Source organism: Pomacea canaliculata, linkage group LG12 (genome assembly GCF_003073045.1).
Source record: "Pomacea canaliculata isolate SZHN2017 linkage group LG12, ASM307304v1, whole genome shotgun sequence".
Lineage (NCBI taxonomy): Eukaryota > Metazoa > Mollusca > Gastropoda > Architaenioglossa > Ampullariidae > Pomacea > Pomacea canaliculata.
Genome location: NC_037601.1, coordinates 17,637,763 through 17,660,421, shown reverse-complemented (window position 1 = coordinate 17,660,421; position 22,659 = coordinate 17,637,763). Strand labels below are relative to the sequence as shown.

Sequence of the window (22,659 nt, the reverse complement as noted above, 5' to 3'; positions counted from 1 at the left end):
TGTACTTGGTTTGGCCAGCTACGCCTCACTTCCGGTCGCAGGAAAACAGGAAAAGCTGTTGATTGTTCACGGAAGCAAATTTATCTCTTCACTGCTGATTACACGAAATTTATGTTAATGTGCTGTGCTATTCGTCTTAAAATCTTAACTTAGACAAATCTAAAACTAAGAATCTCAACAAATTTTGTTTGTGAGTGAGTGAAATATGCATATTATTAGTATTATTACGGCAATGTTTCTAAAAATAATCGCCGTATTTTTGTACTCATTCCAGTTTCGCTATAACATGTATGTCTTTCTTAATGACCAGTGTGATAAGACATTTCTAAGATCCTTGAATTTCCAAGGAACTTAGCTCGTCGAATTAGCTAAATCAGCTGTTAACAACAGCAAAGCTTTATAGAAGCATTTGGGATTGGCATTTGTCATATAGTACAGGGTTGGTTCCTTGACATTTGCTATGTGACCAAAACACATTTTTGTATTTTTTTTTAATAGCTAAATTTTCTTATTTTATGATGCGTGTTGCCCAAACTCGATCCAAAAGTTACAAACTCGATCCAAAAGTAGCATTGATGAGTAGTTGCTTATTACTGTTAAATAAAAACTGGTAGATATGTGCACAATAATTTAAAATGAAAAAGTTTACCTTAGCATACTGACATGACTAGTGTTAAGCAAATGTCTAAGGAGTGTGAATAAATAATTCTGCAGTTTCAGATGTAGTACCTGTTAATGACTGCAGACATTAGTCATTCACAACTTCACATTTAGTGATATTAGAATGTGCATGTAGATCTATATATATGCCGTTATCTGTATCTAGTGCTTCCTTTCAGATAGAAACTTCAGTTCAGTGAGTTATACCTGCTTTTTTTCTCCCTAGACATAAAAGGCTAACTTAACTAAAACGTCAAAATGACTGTCATGGAATTTTTTGGCTGCACCTTCATTTCCTTTGGACCAGCTTTTGCCATGTTCTTGTTTACCATTGCTAGAGATCCATTACGTGTCATTGTTCTGATTGCCAGGTGGGTTGCTTTGACCATGTTGATCATGTCTTCTCTCTTGGTCTCACTTACACACCCACTCGCCAACACACACACAATCACTCCTGTACATAGGCACACATGCACATGAATCTAATGCATTACAGTTTTTTTTTTTTAAAAGAAGTGCTGTTTTCTGCAAGATCAGTCTTCCATTCTTAAAAATATTAGTATATCAGTAAAATACTATGTTGGTATTCAACTATTGTATTTATGCTAACTGAAATCTGCAAATATTAGTTAAAAAAATAATTTAGACAATGACCCATTGTGCATTATCTGAAAGAAATGGTGTTGGCCAGTGTTTTGGGGGTTTTTTGGTGTTCATTTGGTTATCAACAGATGAGCATGAACTAACAATTTGTTTATAGATTTAATGTTTATTTAAAGCTGGTTCTGCAGTATGTTAAGGATTTAATGTTAAAGCCAGTATTATTTTTCTCTTATTCTTGACTGCTTTGAAAATACATGCACCTTGATATATTCCAGTGGATTCTTCTGGCTGCTGTCACTTCTGTTGTCTTCAATATTATGGTATGCAGTTGTACCTCTTAGAGAAGAACTTGCTTTTGGCTTGGTTTTCTCTGTCGTTTTTCAAGAAGTCTTCAGGTTCCTTTTTTACAAACTCCTAAGGTAAGTTGTGGAAGATTTACCATTAGTAACATTTATTCCAAGTTAAAAAAATAGTCTTATAATGAATAAATAAATAGTTATATTTTAACTTTGCATGATCAGGCATACAGTAAACATTTTACAGTTTATGATACCTTGACATATTTCAGTGTCTTAAATTTTTATAGTAGGACTCTCCACCATTGTTAACAAATTTTCAAATCTGCCCAGAATTTTTTTTAATCCCTCCCCCCCCCCCAAAAAAAAACAAAACAAAAAAAACAAGGGGAATTCTAAAGGGTCTGTTTTACTAGCCAAACGTTGGTGTTCTTATCCCACCACCCTCACTTCAGACAAGATCAAAGGCTGAGGAACAGAAGGCTCAGGGAGTTGACAGGTGGTAGGGGGTTTGCTGGTGGTGGTTGGGGGTGTGGGATGGGAAGGAGATGGAGCACATCTCTCCAGGAAAAAGAAAAGTCAGGGCTAAATTTGAGACATCTGCCATTTCTCATAGTGAAGTAGGTCATGCAATTAAAAAAAAATTATAGAACAGGATTAACCGAGAAAGCCTTAATAAATGAGTTTGTGAAATAAAATTTACTAATGTTTTTGTGAGAGCAACATAAAAGACAGCAGACAATCTCTACAATTATACAATGCAAAAAATAAATAAATATACCAGCAGCTGAGATACCTGTAAAAGTCAAAGCTCATTGAAAGTAAAAAAAAAAAAATCAGAAAAAGAAGAGTGGAGTGAGACGGAAGCAAAAACTAATAGGCTGGTAAGTTTACTTTAAAGACTGGTGGTGGAGACCGGTAGGAAGAAACGAAGATGTCAAATTAAAATAATAATAAGAAGAAAAATCTGTGTGTCGGTTCATTTAATCTGTATCTTCAATTTCTTTGGTATTATCATCATACAAAATACTTTGATAATATCTTATCCAAAATTTTGCACCTCTGTTCATAAACCCCATTATATCTGTGTATGTCATAATTTTATACTTATGGATTGAAATCAAGTCTGTATGTTTAGGGTGAGTCTGTGTTTGTTTTTGGGGATTTGAATTTGTGGGTGCTTGATCTTTGCCAATTAGATTTCTTCTTTTTTAGGCAGGACCATCACATGCCCTTATATTGACAGAACCATAAAAAATATTTTGTCATCTTAGCTTTTTTCCCTGTATTTTCTTAGATATTGGTACACCCCTTAGGATCATAGAAATGTTCCTGCATAGTTTTTTTTTAATTGTTCTAAAATTAAGTGAGATGAGATGTTCTTCTCGGAAACTCTAATCCCTAACTCATCATATAAGAAATAATTTTAAAGGCTTTATAAATTTCATCTAATTTCAAACTAAAAAAAAAATGTTTTCCACTTTTGAATGCAGCAGTTATTTTCCCCTAAAACAATAGATAGTTCTTGAGCAAAAATAATTCAGAATAAATTATATTTAGCTGTGGGTCACAAGCAAATGTCACCATATTTCAATATGTCAGGATGGAATTAAATCTCCAAAATTTTAGAATACGACTTAATTTTCTAAAGATAATCATTTTAATAGTAAGTAATGAATTTTAATGCCTGCTAGGGCAGTGATACTTATGCAGACAAGAAGTATTAGAGGCTCATATTTCAGGGCAGGGATTGAATGATGGTATGTAGTACATTTACCGATCTGCATTTACAGGAAGGCAGATGATGGCTTGCAGAAAGTCAGTCAGGTCAGCGAAAGTGAAAATGTGATGCCTCGTGACATATCTAACAAGCATATAATGGCTTATGGTAAGGATTGATTTTTCTGTTTGTTTAGTGCAGTGTGAGTGCACCCTAGTTGTTTGTCATGTACATGATTCAATTGCAGTAAACTCTAGTAGTGGTAAGAAGATAGTTATTGCTCTTATAGGTGTGTTTTCTTTTGTTTACATCTACATAATGCTGATTACCATACCACATTTGATGCTAGACTCAGAGAAAGAAAACAGAATCATATGTTCTGTAAATTGTGGGGCTTAAAATTTTTCAAGATTCAAGACTCTAAGGGTATTTTTACACTGCATTAGCTACATCAGCTAAAGTTTAACTTGTTCATTCTTTGATTAATTGCAGTATCTGGTCTTGGTTTTGGGATTTTGAGTGGTGCATTTTCAATTGTGAATGTCCTGGCTGACATGGCTGGTCCTGGTACAATTGGAATTTATCAACATTCACAGTATTTCTTTCTGGCATCAGGCATGTACTTAACCTTTTTTATTTTTTATTTTTTTGTCAAGAGGGTGGGGATACTGATAGAAAAGAATGAGAGATCAGTTAATGGTGTGCACAGTATTCATGATGTACAGTGGATCATGTTTAATTTCAAATGCATCCACTCCTTCCATTAAATAATATCAGAATGCATATTTCTTTTTAACACCCCTTACATCCCACCATAACCTCCACCAATTGGCTACATACGTAAAATAGAATTTACAAGTAGGTGGCTATAATATTTGTAACAGACACAGAATTAAGACACATTAATAAAATAAATAATAAAAACAGCAGTTATCTTTGCAGCTTTCCTTACGATGTGCTTTATTCTGCTGCACACATTCTGGGGTGTGATTTTCTTCAATGGGCTGGACAAGGGAAGCTACTGGATGGTGGCATACGTGTTTGGTACCCACATGTTGGTTTCCTGCCTGGTAATGTTCTTCATAAACTGTTTTCTTTAGTGAAAGTTATAGTCTTCTCTCTTTTGGTCATTTTTTTTTTTTTTTTTTTTAATGAATACTTGAAATCCAGTCTCACCTTATGTTTCCGTAAGAAAACTGATACTGATTAAATGGAAAATGTTTAGTTCTCCCTATTCGTAGAAGGACGAACTGGTTAAAATAAAAATCACAGCTCACCTTTGTTGTAGTTTTGCCAGGAGACTTTTCTAGTTCATAAACTATGTCACCAGCTGTTTATTACAAATAAGCATAATAAAAACACCTGGCTTTAAAGACCAATCTGAATGGTTTGTGCTTTTTGAAGATATCAGTAAGTATAGCAGATATAAACCTAACCTGTATATTTCAGCCTCAAAAACCGATCTGTTAATTAATTATTTGCAAGCAAATTATGCAATTCACACCTGTGATCAGTGTGTGGTGCTAACAGTGTACTTACGTACTATATCAGGTTGGTACACTTTTCACAACATTGCCAGTCGTTAACACCAAACAGAGCGACAGTTCAGGTTATTCGGATATTGAAAGTCCATTTCTCATGCTAATGTAGCAGTTTTTCAGAACCATGAGAAACACAGAGTTCCATCAACTAAATAATCTGCACTGTCGCTCATTCTCTCTATCTCCCACTGTTTGGTGTTGATTGCTGGCAACATGAATGGTGCACTTATGTGACATTATACACTGTTAGTGGCGCTTGTTGATTGCAGGTGTGAATCTTAATGAATAATTAACGGATGGGTTTTGGAGGCTGAAATTTACAGGTTAGGTTTCTTTTTCTTGTTCCTAATCACCTCCAGTGGAGCGTAGAGCTGCAACAGGTTAGATTTATATCGCCTATATCAACCGATATTTGCAGAAAACGCAAACCATTCAGGGTGATCTTTAAAAAATCATGGATTTGAGATAATGTTGGATGCATCTATTTTCTGATTTTGCTTGGACAATGCCATCTTCCAGAATTTTAAATGTGTAACATAACGATGTCTTTTTCTTTTCAGTCATTATTGAATCAAGGAACAACGTCGGAGACTTCATATCTTGCATCACTTATTCCAGCGTACATTGTCATGCTTATTACTGCTGTCATCAGTTTCTTTGTTGCGGGTGGATCTCTCTACAACATACGAGCAGCTTTTATTTGCCGCAAAGGCCGTTATGAGATTGATTGATAACAGAAAAATTGGCCTGAAACCATCAGCTGTATACAATACTTGAAAAGTAGGTTGCTGGTATTTTCTGCAGAAGGAAGAATCCGACTTGATACAGGTTCATGATAGCAGAATGGCTTGAAAATTCTCAAGTGAATGATAATTACATTGTTAAAATTCTGAGCCTTTCAATGTAAAGACCATGATGGTGACATTTTGTGAATGATTTTCTAAAATCTGTTTGGAAAGTAAAAAACAAAAGTGTGTTCAATCAGAACAACAAAGTAATCATTCCAATTTTTTAAAAACTAAATATTTTATTCACCAAATTTTATCCTTATGGCCTTCATCGGATTGTCTCCTCTCATGCAAGAACATAATAAAGCAGAAGGTGAACAAAGTTAACATTTGAAAAATGAACATGCATCATTTTGTGATCTCAGAGCATTACATTTCTTTTCCAGTTGCTGGAAAGGTATTAAACATAGAGTTTGGTATGTTCTAGTAAGTATGTATAAAGGCTTTTTATGTCATAAACCTGGTAATAAAACTAGGCAAAAGCAGTATTTATTTGCTTTTTGTCATCTGTTTCTGAGCTTAATTCTGAGCTTCTAAACAGTGAACACTGCTAGTTATAATTTTTTAATTTTATTGTTTCATTTGAGACTGATTGATAAGGATGTATAAATTCTTCCTTCCTTTGAACCAAAGCTAGACACAAGGGCGTTGAGTTTTGTACAATATTTGGGATGGAGTGTTTGTTTCCTTGATGGAACAAATCATCAGTTTGTATGGAGTCTGATTTGTTGGCTCTTGTGTTATAATTGAAGTGAAATGATGATGATGTATGCTTATGTGTATATGTGGATCATTATGTCTGTGACTTTGTGCATGCAGAAACTGCTTATTCATGTCCATGTTGTTTTATTATTAAATACATGTGATAACAAACAACAGAAATCATTTTTTCTATGTTAAATTACATTAATCCAGTACATGAAATGTGTGTCTGTCGGCTGTAATGGTGGATCTCAGTTAAGATGTGTCAATTGTAATGAATAATTCAAAAAAATGTCTAGGTGCATATGCAGCATATAGTACACGACGACATTGTAAGGCATCCACATTGCGCAAAAAATTATATGCTGTGAATTATCCTTATTAATAGATTATACAATCGGCTGTGTAAAAATGGTTGTGGGGATCTTTGGTGCAGATATTGCTGGCAAAGGAAGGTTCTTACAGAAAATTACAAACAATACTTCCAGCATGAGCATGTTGATGGTATTGATCATGGCAGTTCCGGCTGTTGAACCTGGAAAAATTGTGAGATAACATAAGTGTGGCTTAAAAAATTTTTTAACATTTATTTCCTTATGCCAAAATCAAAATGTTTGCCAAGAATTTAACATGCTGAGCAGTTACCTGGGTCTTGCAATGTTATGCATTGTGACCATCTTTTTGTCCCAGGTTCTTGATTACCAACAAAACTGAATGACACCTTGCCATTACCATCACAAAGAGAGTGACAAGGAATGTTATTATTTATCAGTAGCTATAGGTGTCTCATCAGTGCATCGTTAAGGTTGTTATGCTGTTATACCCAAACATAACAACATGAAGTCCACTGGATGACGAACTCAAGTTTTTATAATGAAGATTAAAAAAGAGAGAGAAAAAATCACAATGACCACTATAACATTTATCTCATCGAGACAGTTAATCTTTGGAGTTTCCCCTTCAGACACGCACCTCCTGTACATGTGATTAGCATATATGTACATTCTTGGTATGAGATCAGGGTTACCTTTCTCTCTCTTGGGTGGGGGTATAAGACATCGACCAACACTGAAATTCTGTTTGAAAGAGAATTTTTATCACCACTAATTTGTACTATGCAGGTGAAAAAGGAGTGTAAAGTTTAATTAGAAATGTGAGACTGTAAATAACGTATTTTTGTGGAAGAAAAGGTTGATGTGCCTTTAAATAGAGTGCTCGTTAAATCATGAGAATTGCAGGCATTACGTGGGGTGAAGGTGGGGAGTTAGAGCTGAGAGGAGCGCATCCTGTCTACGAACCATCACTTCCAAGGAAACCCAATAAGTGTTCGCACCCTTATATAGTGGACGTAGCCCGCATCTGCAGAAGAATAACGATGATCTTCAGCTATCGACGGTGTGTGTATTGACCACACTATACAACTAGCGAGAACACGAATTAAGTCTTGGAGTCGTCTTCCTAAGTGGCAGCACGTACAGCCGGCGCCGCAGAGTAACGACATGACGACATCGTTCCCATAGCGGGACATGTCCCTCGGCAACTCTGGTAAAACTGGATTTTAACGGGAGTACCTAAATATCGTCTGCGAATAGAAATCACGGAGGCCCAGCCCTTTCCTGGCGACACTGATGACCATAGGACCGAGTCTCCGTGTTGCGTGTAGCAGTTCTTATTTCAAGGGAGATAATTCTTGGGTGAGGTAAATATCGTGGTGGACCTGACGGTGCTGCCCTGTACATTTTCTTTGTCTACTTCCTGCTTATTAGAGACATTGCAGAACTCAGTCTGGGACGTAATTTAAATGTCTCAGAAAAACCTTTGAGCATTGGATGGAGAGATGGCTGTAACAGATGCTTTTTGAGCTCATGTGTGCTGGCATGTGACTTTGGTATTTAAGTATTGTATGACTTTTTGTTAATGAGAATAATATATGTCCCTAGTATATTTAAGGTTTATCTGTGGATACAGTTGCCTGTATACCAAACTATGTTAATAGAATGAAGAAGAAGCCAAGCGACATTTCTTTCTCTTTTGTACAACGAAAGAACTCCTGTAGACACAGTGGTGCCTGAATGTGACATCTGCTGAGAGAGTGTGACTGTGACAGATAACAATCCTAATTTTCATAGCATTCAATCACAAGTGAGTTATGTTATGACATGAGCGCTAATCAAGTAAATGAACAATATAACGGGTAGAAACTATTAAAAAAAAAAAAGAAAGAAAGCTACAGATGATATGCAGAAAGAGTGAAATTTAGAGTTGCCTAAAGCTCCAGCTTTTTCTTGGATAAGCGTGTTTAAGGGCATCTTTGAAAGATTTTGTCTTCTGCTGATGGTGTATCTCATAAAGAAGGTAGTTTGAACAAGCTGATGCTGCATGGGAAAATGTGGGTTCACAGAGGTCTTGATTCTGGGAACAGAAAGCTGAGAATGGAGATAAATATGTTTTAGTAAAAGGTGGGACTTGAATGTGTTTCAAGACTCTAAGGGTATTTTTACACTGCATTAGCTACAGCAGTTAAAGTTTAACTCATGCATTGTCTTATTTGCAGTCTTGGGTCTTGGTTTTGGGATTTTGAGTGAATGTCCTGGCTGACATGGCTGGTCCTGGTACAATTGGAATTTATCAACATTCACAGTATTCTTTTCTGGTAGCAAATACTTAATTTTATATATCTAGATGCATTTTTTTGAGTGGGTGGGGATACTGATAGAGAAGAATAAGAGACCAGTTAATCCACAGCATCCACGTGTACAGTGGATCATGTTTATCAATTTTAAATGCGTCCACTCCTTCCATTAGATGATATTAGCATACATATTTCTGAACACAGGTCACCACCCCCTATATCCCACCATAGCTGCCACCGTTTGGCTACATATGTAAAATAGAGTGGACAATATGGTGGCTGTAAAATTTTTTAAAGGAAACATTCTACGGTGTGATTTCTACAATAGGCTGCACAATGGAAGCTAAAAAAAACTGGATGGTAGATTTAGTTTCCTGCCTGATAAGAATCTCCAATAATTTTTGTCTTTGATGAAAGTTACAGTCTTCACGCTTTTGATCTTTTTATTTTTTTAAATGAACACTTCAAATCCAGTCTCACCTTATGTTTATGTAAGGAAACCTATGCTGATTAAATGGAAAATGTTTAGTTCTCCCTATTCTTGGAAAGAGAAACTAGCTGAAAGAAAAATCCTTTGATGCAGATTTGCCAGGAGACTTAAGAACATAAGGGCCTTGAGTTTGTACAGTGCTTGATGGAACAAATCATCAGTTTGTGAGGAGTCATGTCTACTGAGATTTGTTGGTTCTTGTGTTATAACTGAAGGGAAATGATAATGATGATTTTGTGTGTGTGTGTGTGCACATGTGTATGTGTGGATCATTATATTTGTGACTTTGTGCATGCAGAAAAAAAAGTTTCTAATTGAGGTTCAAAAGGAATTGTTCTTGCCGAATATATGCTTGAACAAAATGTGTGCTACATAAAAGTAAAAATAAAACTCCTTATTTGTGCCCATGTTGTTTTATTATTCTATACATGTGATAATAAACAATAGAATGTTAAATTTCATTAATCCAGTACACGAAAAGTGTCTCTGTTCGGTATAATGCTTATGCCAAGGGTAAACTTGAAAAATATCTTTTCATATACAGTATACAGTGCACCAGGACTAAAACTGATGCTTTAAAATTGATTCATATTGTGTTAACAATTATACTTTGTGAGTTATCCTTACAAATAGATTATACAATCAGCTGTGTAAAATTGTCATGGGCATTTTTGGCAGCTTAAAACCGAAGATGTGTTAGTTGCAATTTAACCACTTTGGCCAGTGATTGCCTGTTTTCCTTTATGAAGCTACTAATATTTTTGATAGAAAACAAATCAAAACAAATGATGCTATCAATTCTGAAAGCAGGTAAGTGACTCATACACAAAATAAGGAAGATCTGTTTAAGGGTGATCTTTAGTACAAAGCAGAGTTGAAATATGTTGGCCTGCTAAATGGTACAGAGAGATTTATTTTGAAAAGCACATTTTTGCCGCTGCAAAAACTAAGTAAAAGAAGTCCAAAAAAGCTAGAGTGCAGATATTGCTGGCTAAGTGAAGTTCTTGCAAAAAATTACAACCAATACTTTCAGTAATAACAGCGACCAGCAAGAGCATGCTGGGGATGTTGATCTTGCAGTTGATTTGGCAGTATCGGCTTCTGAACCTGGAGAAATTGTGAGATAATAAGTGTGGCTTAAAAAAATTGTTAACATTTATATCCTTATGCCAAAATCAAATTGTTTGTTAACATGCTGAGCAGTTACCTGGGTCTTGCACTGTTATGCATTGTGACCATTTTTTTTTTTGTCTCATGTTCTTGATTACCATCAAAACTGAATTACATCGATAGTGTGAAGTAGTGGAGGGGGGGGGGAATCGAAACTGAAAAGAGTTGCATCTAAGTCTGAAAACTTCCAAACAGGTCAAAAAGTATGTTCTAACTTACAGAGCTGACTTGAAATGTACCATCACCTGTTAAGAAGAGGCGTTGATCACAGTATAATTACTAAATTTAACTAACATTATGGTCTGTTCATAGGTACTATCTCAATCCTTGCATAGGCACTGAAAAACACTGCTTGTATAGTTTAAAAAAAGAATAGTCATATTTGCTACATACCTGAGTAACCATCTTCAGCATCTGCAACAGATATCAAAGACTGTAGTGAGTTGTGGTAGGTCTTGTATTATTTCATGTATGAATGGTGTCTTGTGTTTGACGTCATGTTTGCATCATTTGTTCCACCTCACTTGAAGCACAAAAAAAAAGCGCCATCTCTCTCTCTCTCTTTATAAATATAAGAAAAGCAGTTGCTCTAAAAATGGCCGAGTGAGTGTGGAAAACACAAAGGTCTTCTCCGCCATTTTCTTTATAGGGCCGCAACAACACCTCGCCAGCGGACCCGGTTTAGGGCAGCCCCCTTCAGTTGGGCCCATGTGGCTCCCACGTCCTTTGCCTCGCTCTCTACCGTTCTTTTCCAAATCTGCTTTGGTCTCCCAACTCTCTGCCAGGAGCACAAGGCTTCCGCCGACATAGCTCTGTGGATCGACAAGGCGCGCAAGCCACCACACCACTACAAGTTGCACAAACTGGTGGTGGCCACACCTATTATTTTATCACAATTTCTCCAGATTCACTGTCCAGACCAACACCTTCAGCGTGCGCATGCTGGTTTCTCTTACTTGAAGTATTGTTTACAGAGCTGATTGTATAATCTACTAATCAGGATAACTCACAACATATAATTGCTAATAGTACTTGAGAATTCAGGATAGGATGTGACAGCTGTAGCACAAAAGTACAAAGCTAAGACTTACAAGGGCAAAGACGACATCGAACTGGGCAATTATTCAAAACGATTTCGCACGAACTTGAAGAATAGCCAATTCCAGGCCTGCAGTATTCTTGTTCTTGCTCCTTGCACTTCACTAAAAACAAGCACATAAAAAACTTCTTATTGATAAGTAGTCCTTAATTTTTCACTAGTGTGTCTCCGACTGAAGATTTTTATATACAACTTTGTTAGCAATAGCATAATAATTGAATTTGCAAAGCACATGTTGACACCAGCTCAATATAAGCTGCACAGGCAACTACATACAAGAAACATAAGCCTTAGCAAATGGATAATACCTTGGTAAATATGAACCATGCACATGGAGAAAGAACTGGAGTGAGCAGAATAGTGTACTTGGTTGTGTGAGAAATTTCTATTAAACACCACACTTCAATGGAACTATCTATTGACTACATCACATTTGGCTAGAAATATATCCTAAGCTTGCAGACTTCAATATATAAGTGAAAATGTATCCAATCTTCTCTCACGCAAAATTAAAAGAATGATAAACTCGTACTCTACATATTGAGCTAATGCATTTGCTGTAAATATCAATTGTACCAACCAAACAGAAAGGTTTTGACAGATATTGTACAAGTGTTGAAGAGGCTGGCATAGTCTCTCATCCCAACAAATTATGCAGCATCAACTGATTTCATCTCTTGCAGTAAGGTTACAAACATGCAGCCAGCCAGAGGCTACTTAAACCCGCAGATTAGTCGCATGGTTTTGAGCTAGTTCAATTGCTTGAAGCTGAACTACTTACATCGGCAAACAGGCTCCAGGAAGAAGTCATTAAGACACTTGCAGGTGCAGTCGGTAGTATTGATGGTGCCATCATTAAGGCATGTAAATCCACAATCTGTCAAAAATATTCTGAAATTATCTGTTGTCAATCTTTTATCAACTGAAGCGAAGCACTCTGTGTTTGTGTGTAGAAGCATACTGTGTTTGAAAAAGAAAATAACGCGTACATGTAGTCATAGAATCTGAACTGGCGTCTGGGCACACAGAGGCGCCGCTTTAATGTCCGGGTTTACCCAGCTCTAACTCCAGACAGGGTTGGGCAGCGAGAGAGATGGGTATCTCCCTTACATTAAAGCTGACCCGCGAAAAGTGTCATCACGAACACAGCAGCAACATCGTTGACATTACACACGAATCCCATCACACTTGACCTCCAAATACACCTCCTATATGTGGTCAACGTCCGCACACTACTCACCACATAGCTTGTCACTGCAATTGCCTTGCTGACACTCACTGCAACTGGGACCGCTCTTGTAGGGCACGTGGACAGAGCCTTGCAAATTACCCCTAGGGTACAAGACGTTTCAATATAAGACATTAATAACCTGTTAGCCATGTTCACAATTTCTAAACTCATAAAGGTTTAGACTGCGCATTTAAAATATGTTTTGATATAAAATGCCACATATAATCAAGACTCCCTCGAAATGAACTGATTGAAGATGTTAAAAATCTACATTGGCGTGCGCCCTTCTATATGTGTGTGTGAGAGAGAGGGAGAGAGAGAGCGAGAGAGAGATTCTTGTTTTTGTAAATGCCTAAAATGTAACACGAGACATGCAACGTGTATAACAGGGTGTAACAGTCCTTGTCACGTTTCGTAAAGCAGCTACAGAAGTCCTTCACACAAGCAAAAGAGATGCGTTGCGATGACACGAAACAGACAAAAATAAAGAACAAAGAAATAAAGAAAATGAATCCACAAAATCCAAAAAAAGAAAATATGGGAAATTCCGCAGAATCTAAAAAAAAAAAAATGATTTGGTATACACATTTAATAGGAAAAATTAAAGAACAAAATAATTAGGAAAAGCAGAAAAGAGGAAAAAATAAAAGAAAATATCGAATAAAAGAAGTGAACAGTTTAGAAACGACGGAGGGAAATAGGAAATTCTTTTGTCCTACAGATAAAGCAGCTAAAGACAAATCACAAGTGTCACTGACGATGGGGCATAGTTGCACACATGGAAATTCTGTCCGTTGCACACACTAAATCCACAACCAATCTTGTTTGTCTCTGCCCACACCATCTGTAACATAAAAGTCGTGTCTTAGATTGAGATTGGACGATGTCTGGCAGACACACATACTGGCTATCACACGATAACAAAAAGTGCAAGATTCTGACACACATATACTAGTTATCAAACGATAGTGTAAGATTCTTACAGACCACATTATTATTTTAATTTCTACTCCTTGAAAAAAAATTGAAAGAGGCAAATCATTCTTTCTGCTGTTGTGGTTAAAGCTTAGTGCTTAGATGCTACTTTCACGGCTCACGACGACCCCGATTCCATTCTCAAGACACATTCTTCTGTAATGGTTAAGGTTTATCAGGTTGAAACTTTTAATTATTGGGTAAATCTCAATGCAAGATACTACTTTTACGGAGCTGGAAGATCTCGATTCTCGAGATACATTTTCGAGCCACACTCTTATAAACATCACCGTGCACTGAAAAAGGTCAACAACATGTGACGTCAGGGTTGTACATGGATACTATTCCGTTGCGAAGGGTTCAACCAATGGAAGAGCTGTTTTTTAAACCTATGGTTGACCTGTAACTTCGAAAACAACCTACGTTGTCGACAGGAGTTATACAAAGAGTGCAATCAAAAGTTATCAAGACTTGGCAAGGCATTACACACAAAGAGAACAAACCAACTGGGCAACACAAAATACAAAGTACCGAATACAGATTTGAGAAGACGAGAAAAGAATTGTCAATATGAAAGTGCAACGAAGACATCCTTAAGCGTCAACAGAAAGCACAATGTCTGATAAAATGGAGCGGAATAAGTGTGAACAATGTGAAGGCCAATGTTGTGAGAGTAGACATCGTGGATGACAACAAGTTGTCTTAAACTGTACGCAAATATTCAGACTCTCGTTAACCTGAACTCATGTCTAAATTGTGTTGAAGGCAAAACGAATTAACATGGTCTGGCATTTTGAAATCAATTTCCTGAAGGATTTTGTTCAAACAGAACATGAAGTCTTTTGCTTTCCATGATGGCAACAGCTAACTGCTGTGTCCTTTTTTACCTTTATTCTTCGCCTTTCTCCTCCCTTTGTTAGTAATTATTAAAGTCAGTTACTAGCCCAGATGGTATGATTGTTCCTTTGCCAATTCTGCATGTACTGAGGAACATATAAATATACAAAACCATGCATTTAGGGACCATTTTTATCTCATGTAGGATTTGAGTCACATACTGACCTGCGTGTAGTGGCCGATTTTGAGGAAAAACTGCTCATATTTTCTTTATTTCCATACTCGAAATCCTTAACCTCCTCATGCCACATATTGATAGCATGCGACCAGTTCTGAGCACCCGTGGCAATATTTTGTCCGACACTGAAACGACCTGCACATGATGAAAATAGCCACGTCACTCTCTTCTATCCTTATATGTAGGTAGATTAAATAATATTTATATAGTCTTTGACCATATTAGCCCCCAGTAGCGTACATACACGTACGCACTGACACACACACATATGTATGGTGGTGGTGAGGGTGGTGGTGGTGAGGGGTGAGCTGTTCTCAGCTGAGCAGGTGGGAAGTTTCTTTCAAACCTTATAATTTCCCAAGAGTTTTTAACTAGTTATCTAAATTTTGAACTATTGTGCAACATACACTGTGTGTATCCAAATTATAAACATCATGCCAAGACATAATCTCCAGTTTCGAACAACATCTGGCCATTTCTTGTGAACTTTTATCAGTTTTATGCGTCAGCGAGCTGGGCGCGTTGTGCTCACACACCTTAATACACTAAGCGTGCTATTTAAAAGCAGACATCACGAAGTTTTTGTGATCATCGTGTTCATGGTGGGTTCATTACTGCGATGCAGAGACATATAAAGCAACCCAGGCCCTGCAAAAAGATACTCAATGCCCATGGAAAAATGTTTCAACACTACATAGTATGTATAAAAATCTGAAAGTTGATGTTAAGGTCGGATCTCGAATAACCGACTACTTTGATTGTATATCTGGTGTCAAATAAGGTTGTGTGTTAATCCCTCTGTTGTTTTCTATTTTTCTATCCGACTTTTGGTCAAACTTAACATTATGTGATGCACGCGGTATTGACATCCTGGCAGATCATACTTTTGATGTACACAGATAACATTGCCATTGTTGCTGATTCCCCTGTTGACCTCCAACCTTAAAATCTACTGTCTAAAAACATGTTGTAACTAATGGGGACTTACAGTTATCTTACCTTTAAAATATTTGATACAAAAATGAATCCTATTCTTCTGTATGGATCTGAGATTTGGGTATGGAAGCAATACAATGATATAGAGAAAGTTCAAATAAAACTCTGTAAATTAATGTTAAATGTTAGCAGTTATCGAGTTAAAAATGTTATAGCCTTGGGCGAATGAGGATGGTTTGCTCTTGTGTCTTGTATCTTATAAGAATTATCCAATACCAGTGCAGATTACTAATGTTACCTGAACAGAGGTACCCAAAACACTATTGAATGCCATCATATTATAGTTTACTATTAAGTTGAAACCTCAAAGATAACTGAAATATTAATCTTGTACAGCCACCCACTGTTGACATGCATGTAACCAGCAGTATGTGATGTTGATATGGGCTAAATGGCCTCCCAAAAACTTAATAATAATATAAACATATATATATATGACAAGTTGTCTATATAGCCACACATTAAGTGTTGTTACCTGGTACAACTCGCTGAAGATTGTTCTTCTCATGGTTCGTATCACAGTTGTCCGCCCATTTCTGCGCAATCATGGCCACTTCGTCATCCCAGCTCTGGGCAGATTTTACCAGCAACATCAAACTTCGAGATGTACTACAGCAATAAAGCATATTAAACTCCATTTCATCAGCATTAAGATACATGCATTCGCTTCAACACAGCAGAGGGCGCTGACAAACTCCACTCACGGGGTCGTCACCCGGCCAGTGATTACCCCCCATTGCCACCCTGTACCTTCCCTGTGTGAGTGTGTGTGCGTGCCACACTACCCACACTACCAACACTACCATAAATCTACATCTATTTCATTTGGAAAAATGGCATACACACATTAGTGCTGTTATTTATGTAAACTCTCTTCTTGACATTGACACGGAATGTTTGATTCAAAAGTATACATTTCTTAAAGTGTTTACGTGACTAGCTCGAGATTAATACCATTCGAGAACCTACCATTCGAAGCATGTTGGTGGCTTCAGGATTGACCGATGATCGTTTCTCATTATGCATGTCCACTATAATTTTTTTGTCGGCCTCGCTGACGCCTGACGAATTATATATATAAAAAAAATCTGTTAGAGGCCCGTAGGATTGCAATCTTCCCTAGTCCCTACAATCACTGGGTTGACCTAACGACAGAATCATTTTCTAAATTCACTGTCGACCTACGTACATGACAACCTTTCCCCAAATCACGAGGCTGAGTTCGGAACAAGATTCCATTTCCCCAAATCAGTGGGTTGCCCTAATGACAAAGCTACAATTTCTTAAAATCACTGAATAAACCTCATGACAAAATATTATTTCCCCCAAATCACTGAAGTGACCTAAATACAAGATAGCCTTTCATGAAATTATCCCCCATCCTCCTCTCTAACTACAAGCATCTTTGCAGTGGAACACTTGCCTGGGTTATTCTTCGATCTCGGGAGACATGCCGTATGATTTTCCATGACCTGATATTTTACAGCACATGACTCCTCCTTCCAAGAAACAAATGGACGAAAAACGGAAACTAAAGCAGATATATTCTTCCAAAGAAATCACAAAATAAAAGAAATAACCCTGACCCTAACGCGATATAGAATTTAAAATAGAATATAAAAACTGCGAAGAAATTCCTTTCTTAAAAAAAAAAAAATCATCACAGACTTGAAAAATAGCCTAATGGAAGCCGTTAATGGAAACTGTACAATATATAGAAACTTATATATACATATATAAGAATTTAACACATCCGAGGTTAATGCTTGACTGTATTAGAGTCAAAAATTGTTGTACTCTTGTTTTTATGATATATAAAGGACACAATTTATATCAGTAATTTCTGTCATTTATAAAGGTGAGTCATATCGACTTACAGATCTCTTGGTGCGGTGCTGTTCTCTACTGCTGCGGTCAGCGTCTACCACGACCAAAACTGAAATTTGTACCAAAATATGTTATCGTTCACAATTGGTGTTACATACATAAACGCATACTCGATTCCACCCACCCTAAAAAAAAAAAAATCCTATAAAACACACACACACACACACACACACACACACACACACACACACACACACACACACACACACACACACACACACACACACACACACACACACACTACACACACACACACACACACACACACACACACACACACACACACACACACACACACACACACACACACACACACACCACTGACGAACGAGAGAGATAGAGAGATGTACACACTCGCAAAAACACACGCATACAAGAGAGGACACACACACACAACCACGTAGACGATACACAGACTTCTGTTCATTTTTAAATCCCCGTTGCGGTGTCCCACCCTTCAGCTGGTGATATCTATAGTTATTTCCTGTACTAACCTAAATTTTTCCTTCCACTCCCTTCGACCTCAATTAAGAGGAGCTCCAGAATTCCCTGTTTTTTATTATTATTAAAGCTGCAGATTGCACACCTTTTGTACGGTTGCAAGGCCCTTTCTTCCCTGTCTTTTGAGGTTGGTTCGATATCAGGTTTGAATACCGTGTTTGTCCGAAAAAAAACAAACGGGTCTTATATTAGTTTGTTCTCCAAAAGAGGTACTAAGGCTTATTTTCAGGATTCATGCGATCTTCTTCTGGAACATTGTCATGACTCAATGTTTTTTAAATTCATCTATTAATACCAATACTTTATAATTCAATACATCCGTCGTGTGTTTCAACGGACGAACAAAATCCGTCCATCTGGCTGACGATCTAAACTATTTGGGGTAGGGCTTATATCACGAGCATCTTGAACAATCTTTTTAGGGCTTATTTTCGGGGAAACACGGTAGATTGTATGGGGCGCAACACCTCGCCTGATTAGAAGGGAGGAATAAATGTTAATGTAACAAATCACCTGTCTGCATTTTGAAGAGAAATTAGCCTGTCTAGGTGGACTTCAGAGTTCCAGCGCTACTATAGAAGAATAATAATAGTGTGAGACGTTCCTCGCCATCACGGTGGGCTCAAAGCGCTTTACAAAAAGAAGATACAATAGCAATAACTGCTAGGTTCTCAGTGTTGTTACTTTTGGAGCCACGGAAATCTCATTTATCTCGGAGCAGTAGAAAAATCCATTCTCGTCCATACACCAGCAACTAGACGAAAGGACATCGTTCTCATAATGCGCTGCAAAAAACACTGACATTCATCCCCAGAACAGGACGAACCTGGTAGATGTGAATGCCACGAATATACAATGAAAATACTTACATCCGGTGTCACGCAGGTTAATTTTATGTAGCTTTCTACAAACGACCGCCGAAAGCACTGAACAGCTTTTTTTTTTCCTTTTCTTACAAAAACTTAAGACATTTTAAAAAAGGTGTTCTTATAATGTGCTGCAAAAAGACACTGAAATTCATCACCTGAACAGGACATGAATATACAACTATAAAATGCTGACGTCCGGTGTCAAGCAGGTTGAGTTTACGTAGCTTTTAACAATTAGCCGTTGAATGCACTTAAACTTGTTTCTTCTCATTTTCTTACAAAAACGTAGACACTTAACAAAAGGCTTTGTCTTTTCTTGTTAAAACTGAACTTTTGAGCCTTTTATTTGTTTTGTTTATTTGTGTGGAGTATGTTTTTAATAATTTGTAAATAATTGAAATTTTTTATGTTTTATATGAATATGTCACCGTTCTTCAGGTTCTGAGAAAACGTACAAGACGATCTTCCATAAAATGAACTAGTTTCTTGATTTACCTTCCCTTACACAAATCTGTTCATAATTAAGTACAGTTTTAGCTTGTTTTTTTGTATGGTGTCGAGATATTTTACACCTGTCTCCTGCGAGTAATTTAATTAAACATCCGTTGAGAGCTGGTCAAGTAGGTCACTTACATAATATATATCGACATAGTATGACTAACCAAAGCAAAAACGTGAAAATCGATCATTGTTATAAAGAATAAGCACGCAATTTAACGCTTTTTTTGCGATCGACTCACCGAGACATGACAGAAGAAGCGCCTTCTGACGACCCACCACAATCCACATTTTATAAGATGAGACTTGCTCTCTTTTTGAAACTGCTGTACAGGATTTGTGGTGACAAACTGTTGAAGTTCAGGCTGTCTTCCAACTTGTTACCTGCTTGCAAGTTACAGCCAGTAAATTCGACTTGAACTCGCTGCGACTCACCCGTCGGCTGAGCCCCTTCACTGGCTTTTTACTTCACGCCAGTCCCTTAGCAACAAACAATTTTGAAATCAAGTCACCACCGACTGTGAGGGGGAATTAGGTGTGATTATGAGACGAGCCTAAAACCAATAACAAGAGTCTGTGGTGAGAGAGCGGGGTCTTTAATTTTGTTGGCAGATAAATAGAGGAATAAAGAACTACTTTCTGTACGCATATGAGACTTTTAAAAAAATTATTAGTAATGTCTCCCAACTTGTTACCTGCCTGCCTGAAAAAAGAACTACTTTCTGTACCCATGTGAGACTTTTCTTTAAATTATTATTTATGTTTCCACGTCATACTCTTGTCTTCGTGACAATAACTGATAAACAGACATTGTGTCGTACGGCCGAAAGTTGCAGACACACCTTTGGGCGAGGGAATGGACAAAGCACATAGCTGTTAATAAAGTGCACATGTGCGGTAGCGAATCTGCCAGCTATACTTCAAATTTTAATGTTAAATGCATATTTTATTGTTAACAACACCATTTAAAAAATTAAGCTGAAAGAAAGTCACGTTTTTATAGATAGAATGTGATCATTATTGTGCAGATCAACCATGGGCAAGCGGATAGACATGTCGCCGATGGAGTTGGAATTTAATAAATCACGTCAACGAGTCACCTGTCCAAAGATAAGTTCGTGCCGGCAGAAATATTTATTATCAGAAGTATTTCTTATTGTCTCTTACAGCTCCATCAGTTTGCTGCTAAAGGCACGTCTAGACGATTTGATTTAGTTGAGCAAAACAGCTGATCAAGAGTTACTTTATAAATTTTTATGACTGGAAGGTTGAAAATTCAGCGGAAATTGAATCAAATTAAATACCTTAATCAGAGTGGTCAAGAGAAAGTGCAGGGGCAGAGATCCGACATTAGATTAAATAATTCTTCGATTAAATAATCTTAGCAAACAGTGGAGCTAGCTGATGTTGAGCATCATGACAACCCTTCTGCTGCGTGTGAGAACTTTAAGAGGAAATGTACATGACTATATTTGTATGGTTTTGGATGTGTAAGTAAATCAGGGTGTACAGAATGTGGAGCTCTTCCAACGAATTGTTGACGGTTACAAGAAGATTGGAATCAAAATGTTATTAACAGTTATAGGTTTGCCGTTTATGTAGCTACAAAACGATTTAGAGCAGTCATACAATTAGAACATATCTACATAGTGTTTCAAAAACGATTCTTAGAGATTTGCTAATTAAGTTTCTTACTGGAATTTCTTACCTCGAGACGTTACATGGTAGACACGTGACTACTTCAGAGTGAGGCTTGTGGAGAAAATGGCGGACTTCCTGGCAACGCAATGATTCCTTTTAGATTTGTGCTCGTTGATCTCTAGCTCTACGGTAGGATCTAGGCATTCCTCTGATTATTTCTATCACACCATGCCTGTCTCGGAAGCCACGCTTCGTCAAACTCACTCGATGATTCTATTTTGTCGTACTTTGGCGTCTCTGAATATATTTCATTGGAATTGACTTCTAAACTTTGAAGCTGTTATGGGAACTACTACTAGGACTCGTGTCTCCCGTAAAATTCTCTACATTGATGAAGATGGCTATCTTGAAACAACTATCAACAGCATTGACCTTATCCAAAACATAATTTTTTTAAACCCGTTTCGTGTTAGGCCGGACAATGCAAGCCCAAAGGCCTCATAAAGCAATTGAATGATTATGGTCACTGCCACTCCCTTCTCCCTACGACTCCTATTATCAACTGCAAGGATTCCTTTCCCTCAGATTTACGACATGATTTGGAATCGCGCCTGCAAGTGAACAATAGTACTATGACATCTGTGTTGAAACTATGTTGTCTGGTAGACAATATGCATAGTCCTGATTCAAAGAAAGGCTTGTCACAAATGTGCGGACGAGGAATTTAACACTGTCGTAGCTCTCGTCAACATTCTTGCGGATATAGATTCTAAAGGCGAATCTTTCTCTGTAACGGCGGCCTCAGTAAAGTCATCTAGTGAGGATGCATTTTATGTGATTGTTCAAGTAGATTCCATCCCTCTCAATGACCTATCAGTCTTACAATTTACAGCCTCTATGCTACGGAGCAAGATATCCAAGGACTAGAGTCACCAGTCTCCCAGCCTCCTTGCCCAACTAGATGGAATAGCCGTCGTGTCATTTGTACTGTCCTTCTTGACTGGAACCAATTAAACTATTGACACCTCTACATGGGACAGTACCACAGTCGAATATTACTACTGCAGTTATACATATTGGCATTAACGACTGCACACAGTCTCAGCAACCAGATCATAGGTTGATCCAGGAGTCATCTGGCTCGAAAAAAAATAATCTGTCGATTTCAATGTTAACCGATCAAAAAGATTTGTCTGACTCTAATCTTTGAACCCCCTTTTCTCAAAATGGCCGCCATCGTACTTTCACACTTACAAACGTTTATAACTCACTCAATTTTAAGGCT

The 22,659-nt window shown here is 37.3% G+C and overlaps 2 protein-coding genes across 3 annotated transcripts; one reads left to right on the top strand and one right to left on the bottom strand.

The window, feature by feature from the left end:
* The first annotated feature begins 35 nt into the window (after positions 1–35).
* Positions 36–6,490, top strand: LOC112576601 (gamma-secretase subunit Aph-1-like). Of its 2 annotated transcripts, none has more exons than XM_025259181.1 (7): positions 36–190; positions 887–1,031; positions 1,539–1,682; positions 3,353–3,447; positions 3,772–3,894; positions 4,222–4,349; positions 5,381–6,490. In XM_025259181.1, exons 2-7 carry the CDS (start codon positions 919–921, stop codon positions 5,549–5,551), a joined length of 774 nt encoding a protein of 257 aa, XP_025114966.1. In that variant the 5' UTR covers positions 36–190; positions 887–918; the 3' UTR covers positions 5,552–6,490. The 2 variants fall into 2 exon arrangements, with proteins under 2 accessions (XP_025114966.1, XP_025114964.1); XM_025259179.1 differs by having other exon boundaries at positions 37–194.
* Positions 6,491–9,826: 3,336 nt separating this feature from the next.
* Positions 9,827–21,760, bottom strand: LOC112576599 (cysteine-rich venom protein ophanin-like). Its single transcript, XM_025259177.1, is given in 14 exon segments — positions 9,827–10,539; positions 10,996–11,016; positions 11,694–11,804; positions 12,483–12,578; positions 12,942–13,033; positions 13,691–13,776; positions 14,970–15,002; positions 15,005–15,117; positions 16,454–16,547; positions 16,948–17,039; positions 17,402–17,477; positions 17,856–17,914; positions 19,976–20,213; positions 21,442–21,760. Coding segments are annotated over 13 exon segments (1,038 nt in total). The 5' UTR covers positions 20,025–20,213; positions 21,442–21,760; the 3' UTR covers positions 9,827–10,423.
* Positions 21,761–22,659: the final 899 nt, after the last annotated feature.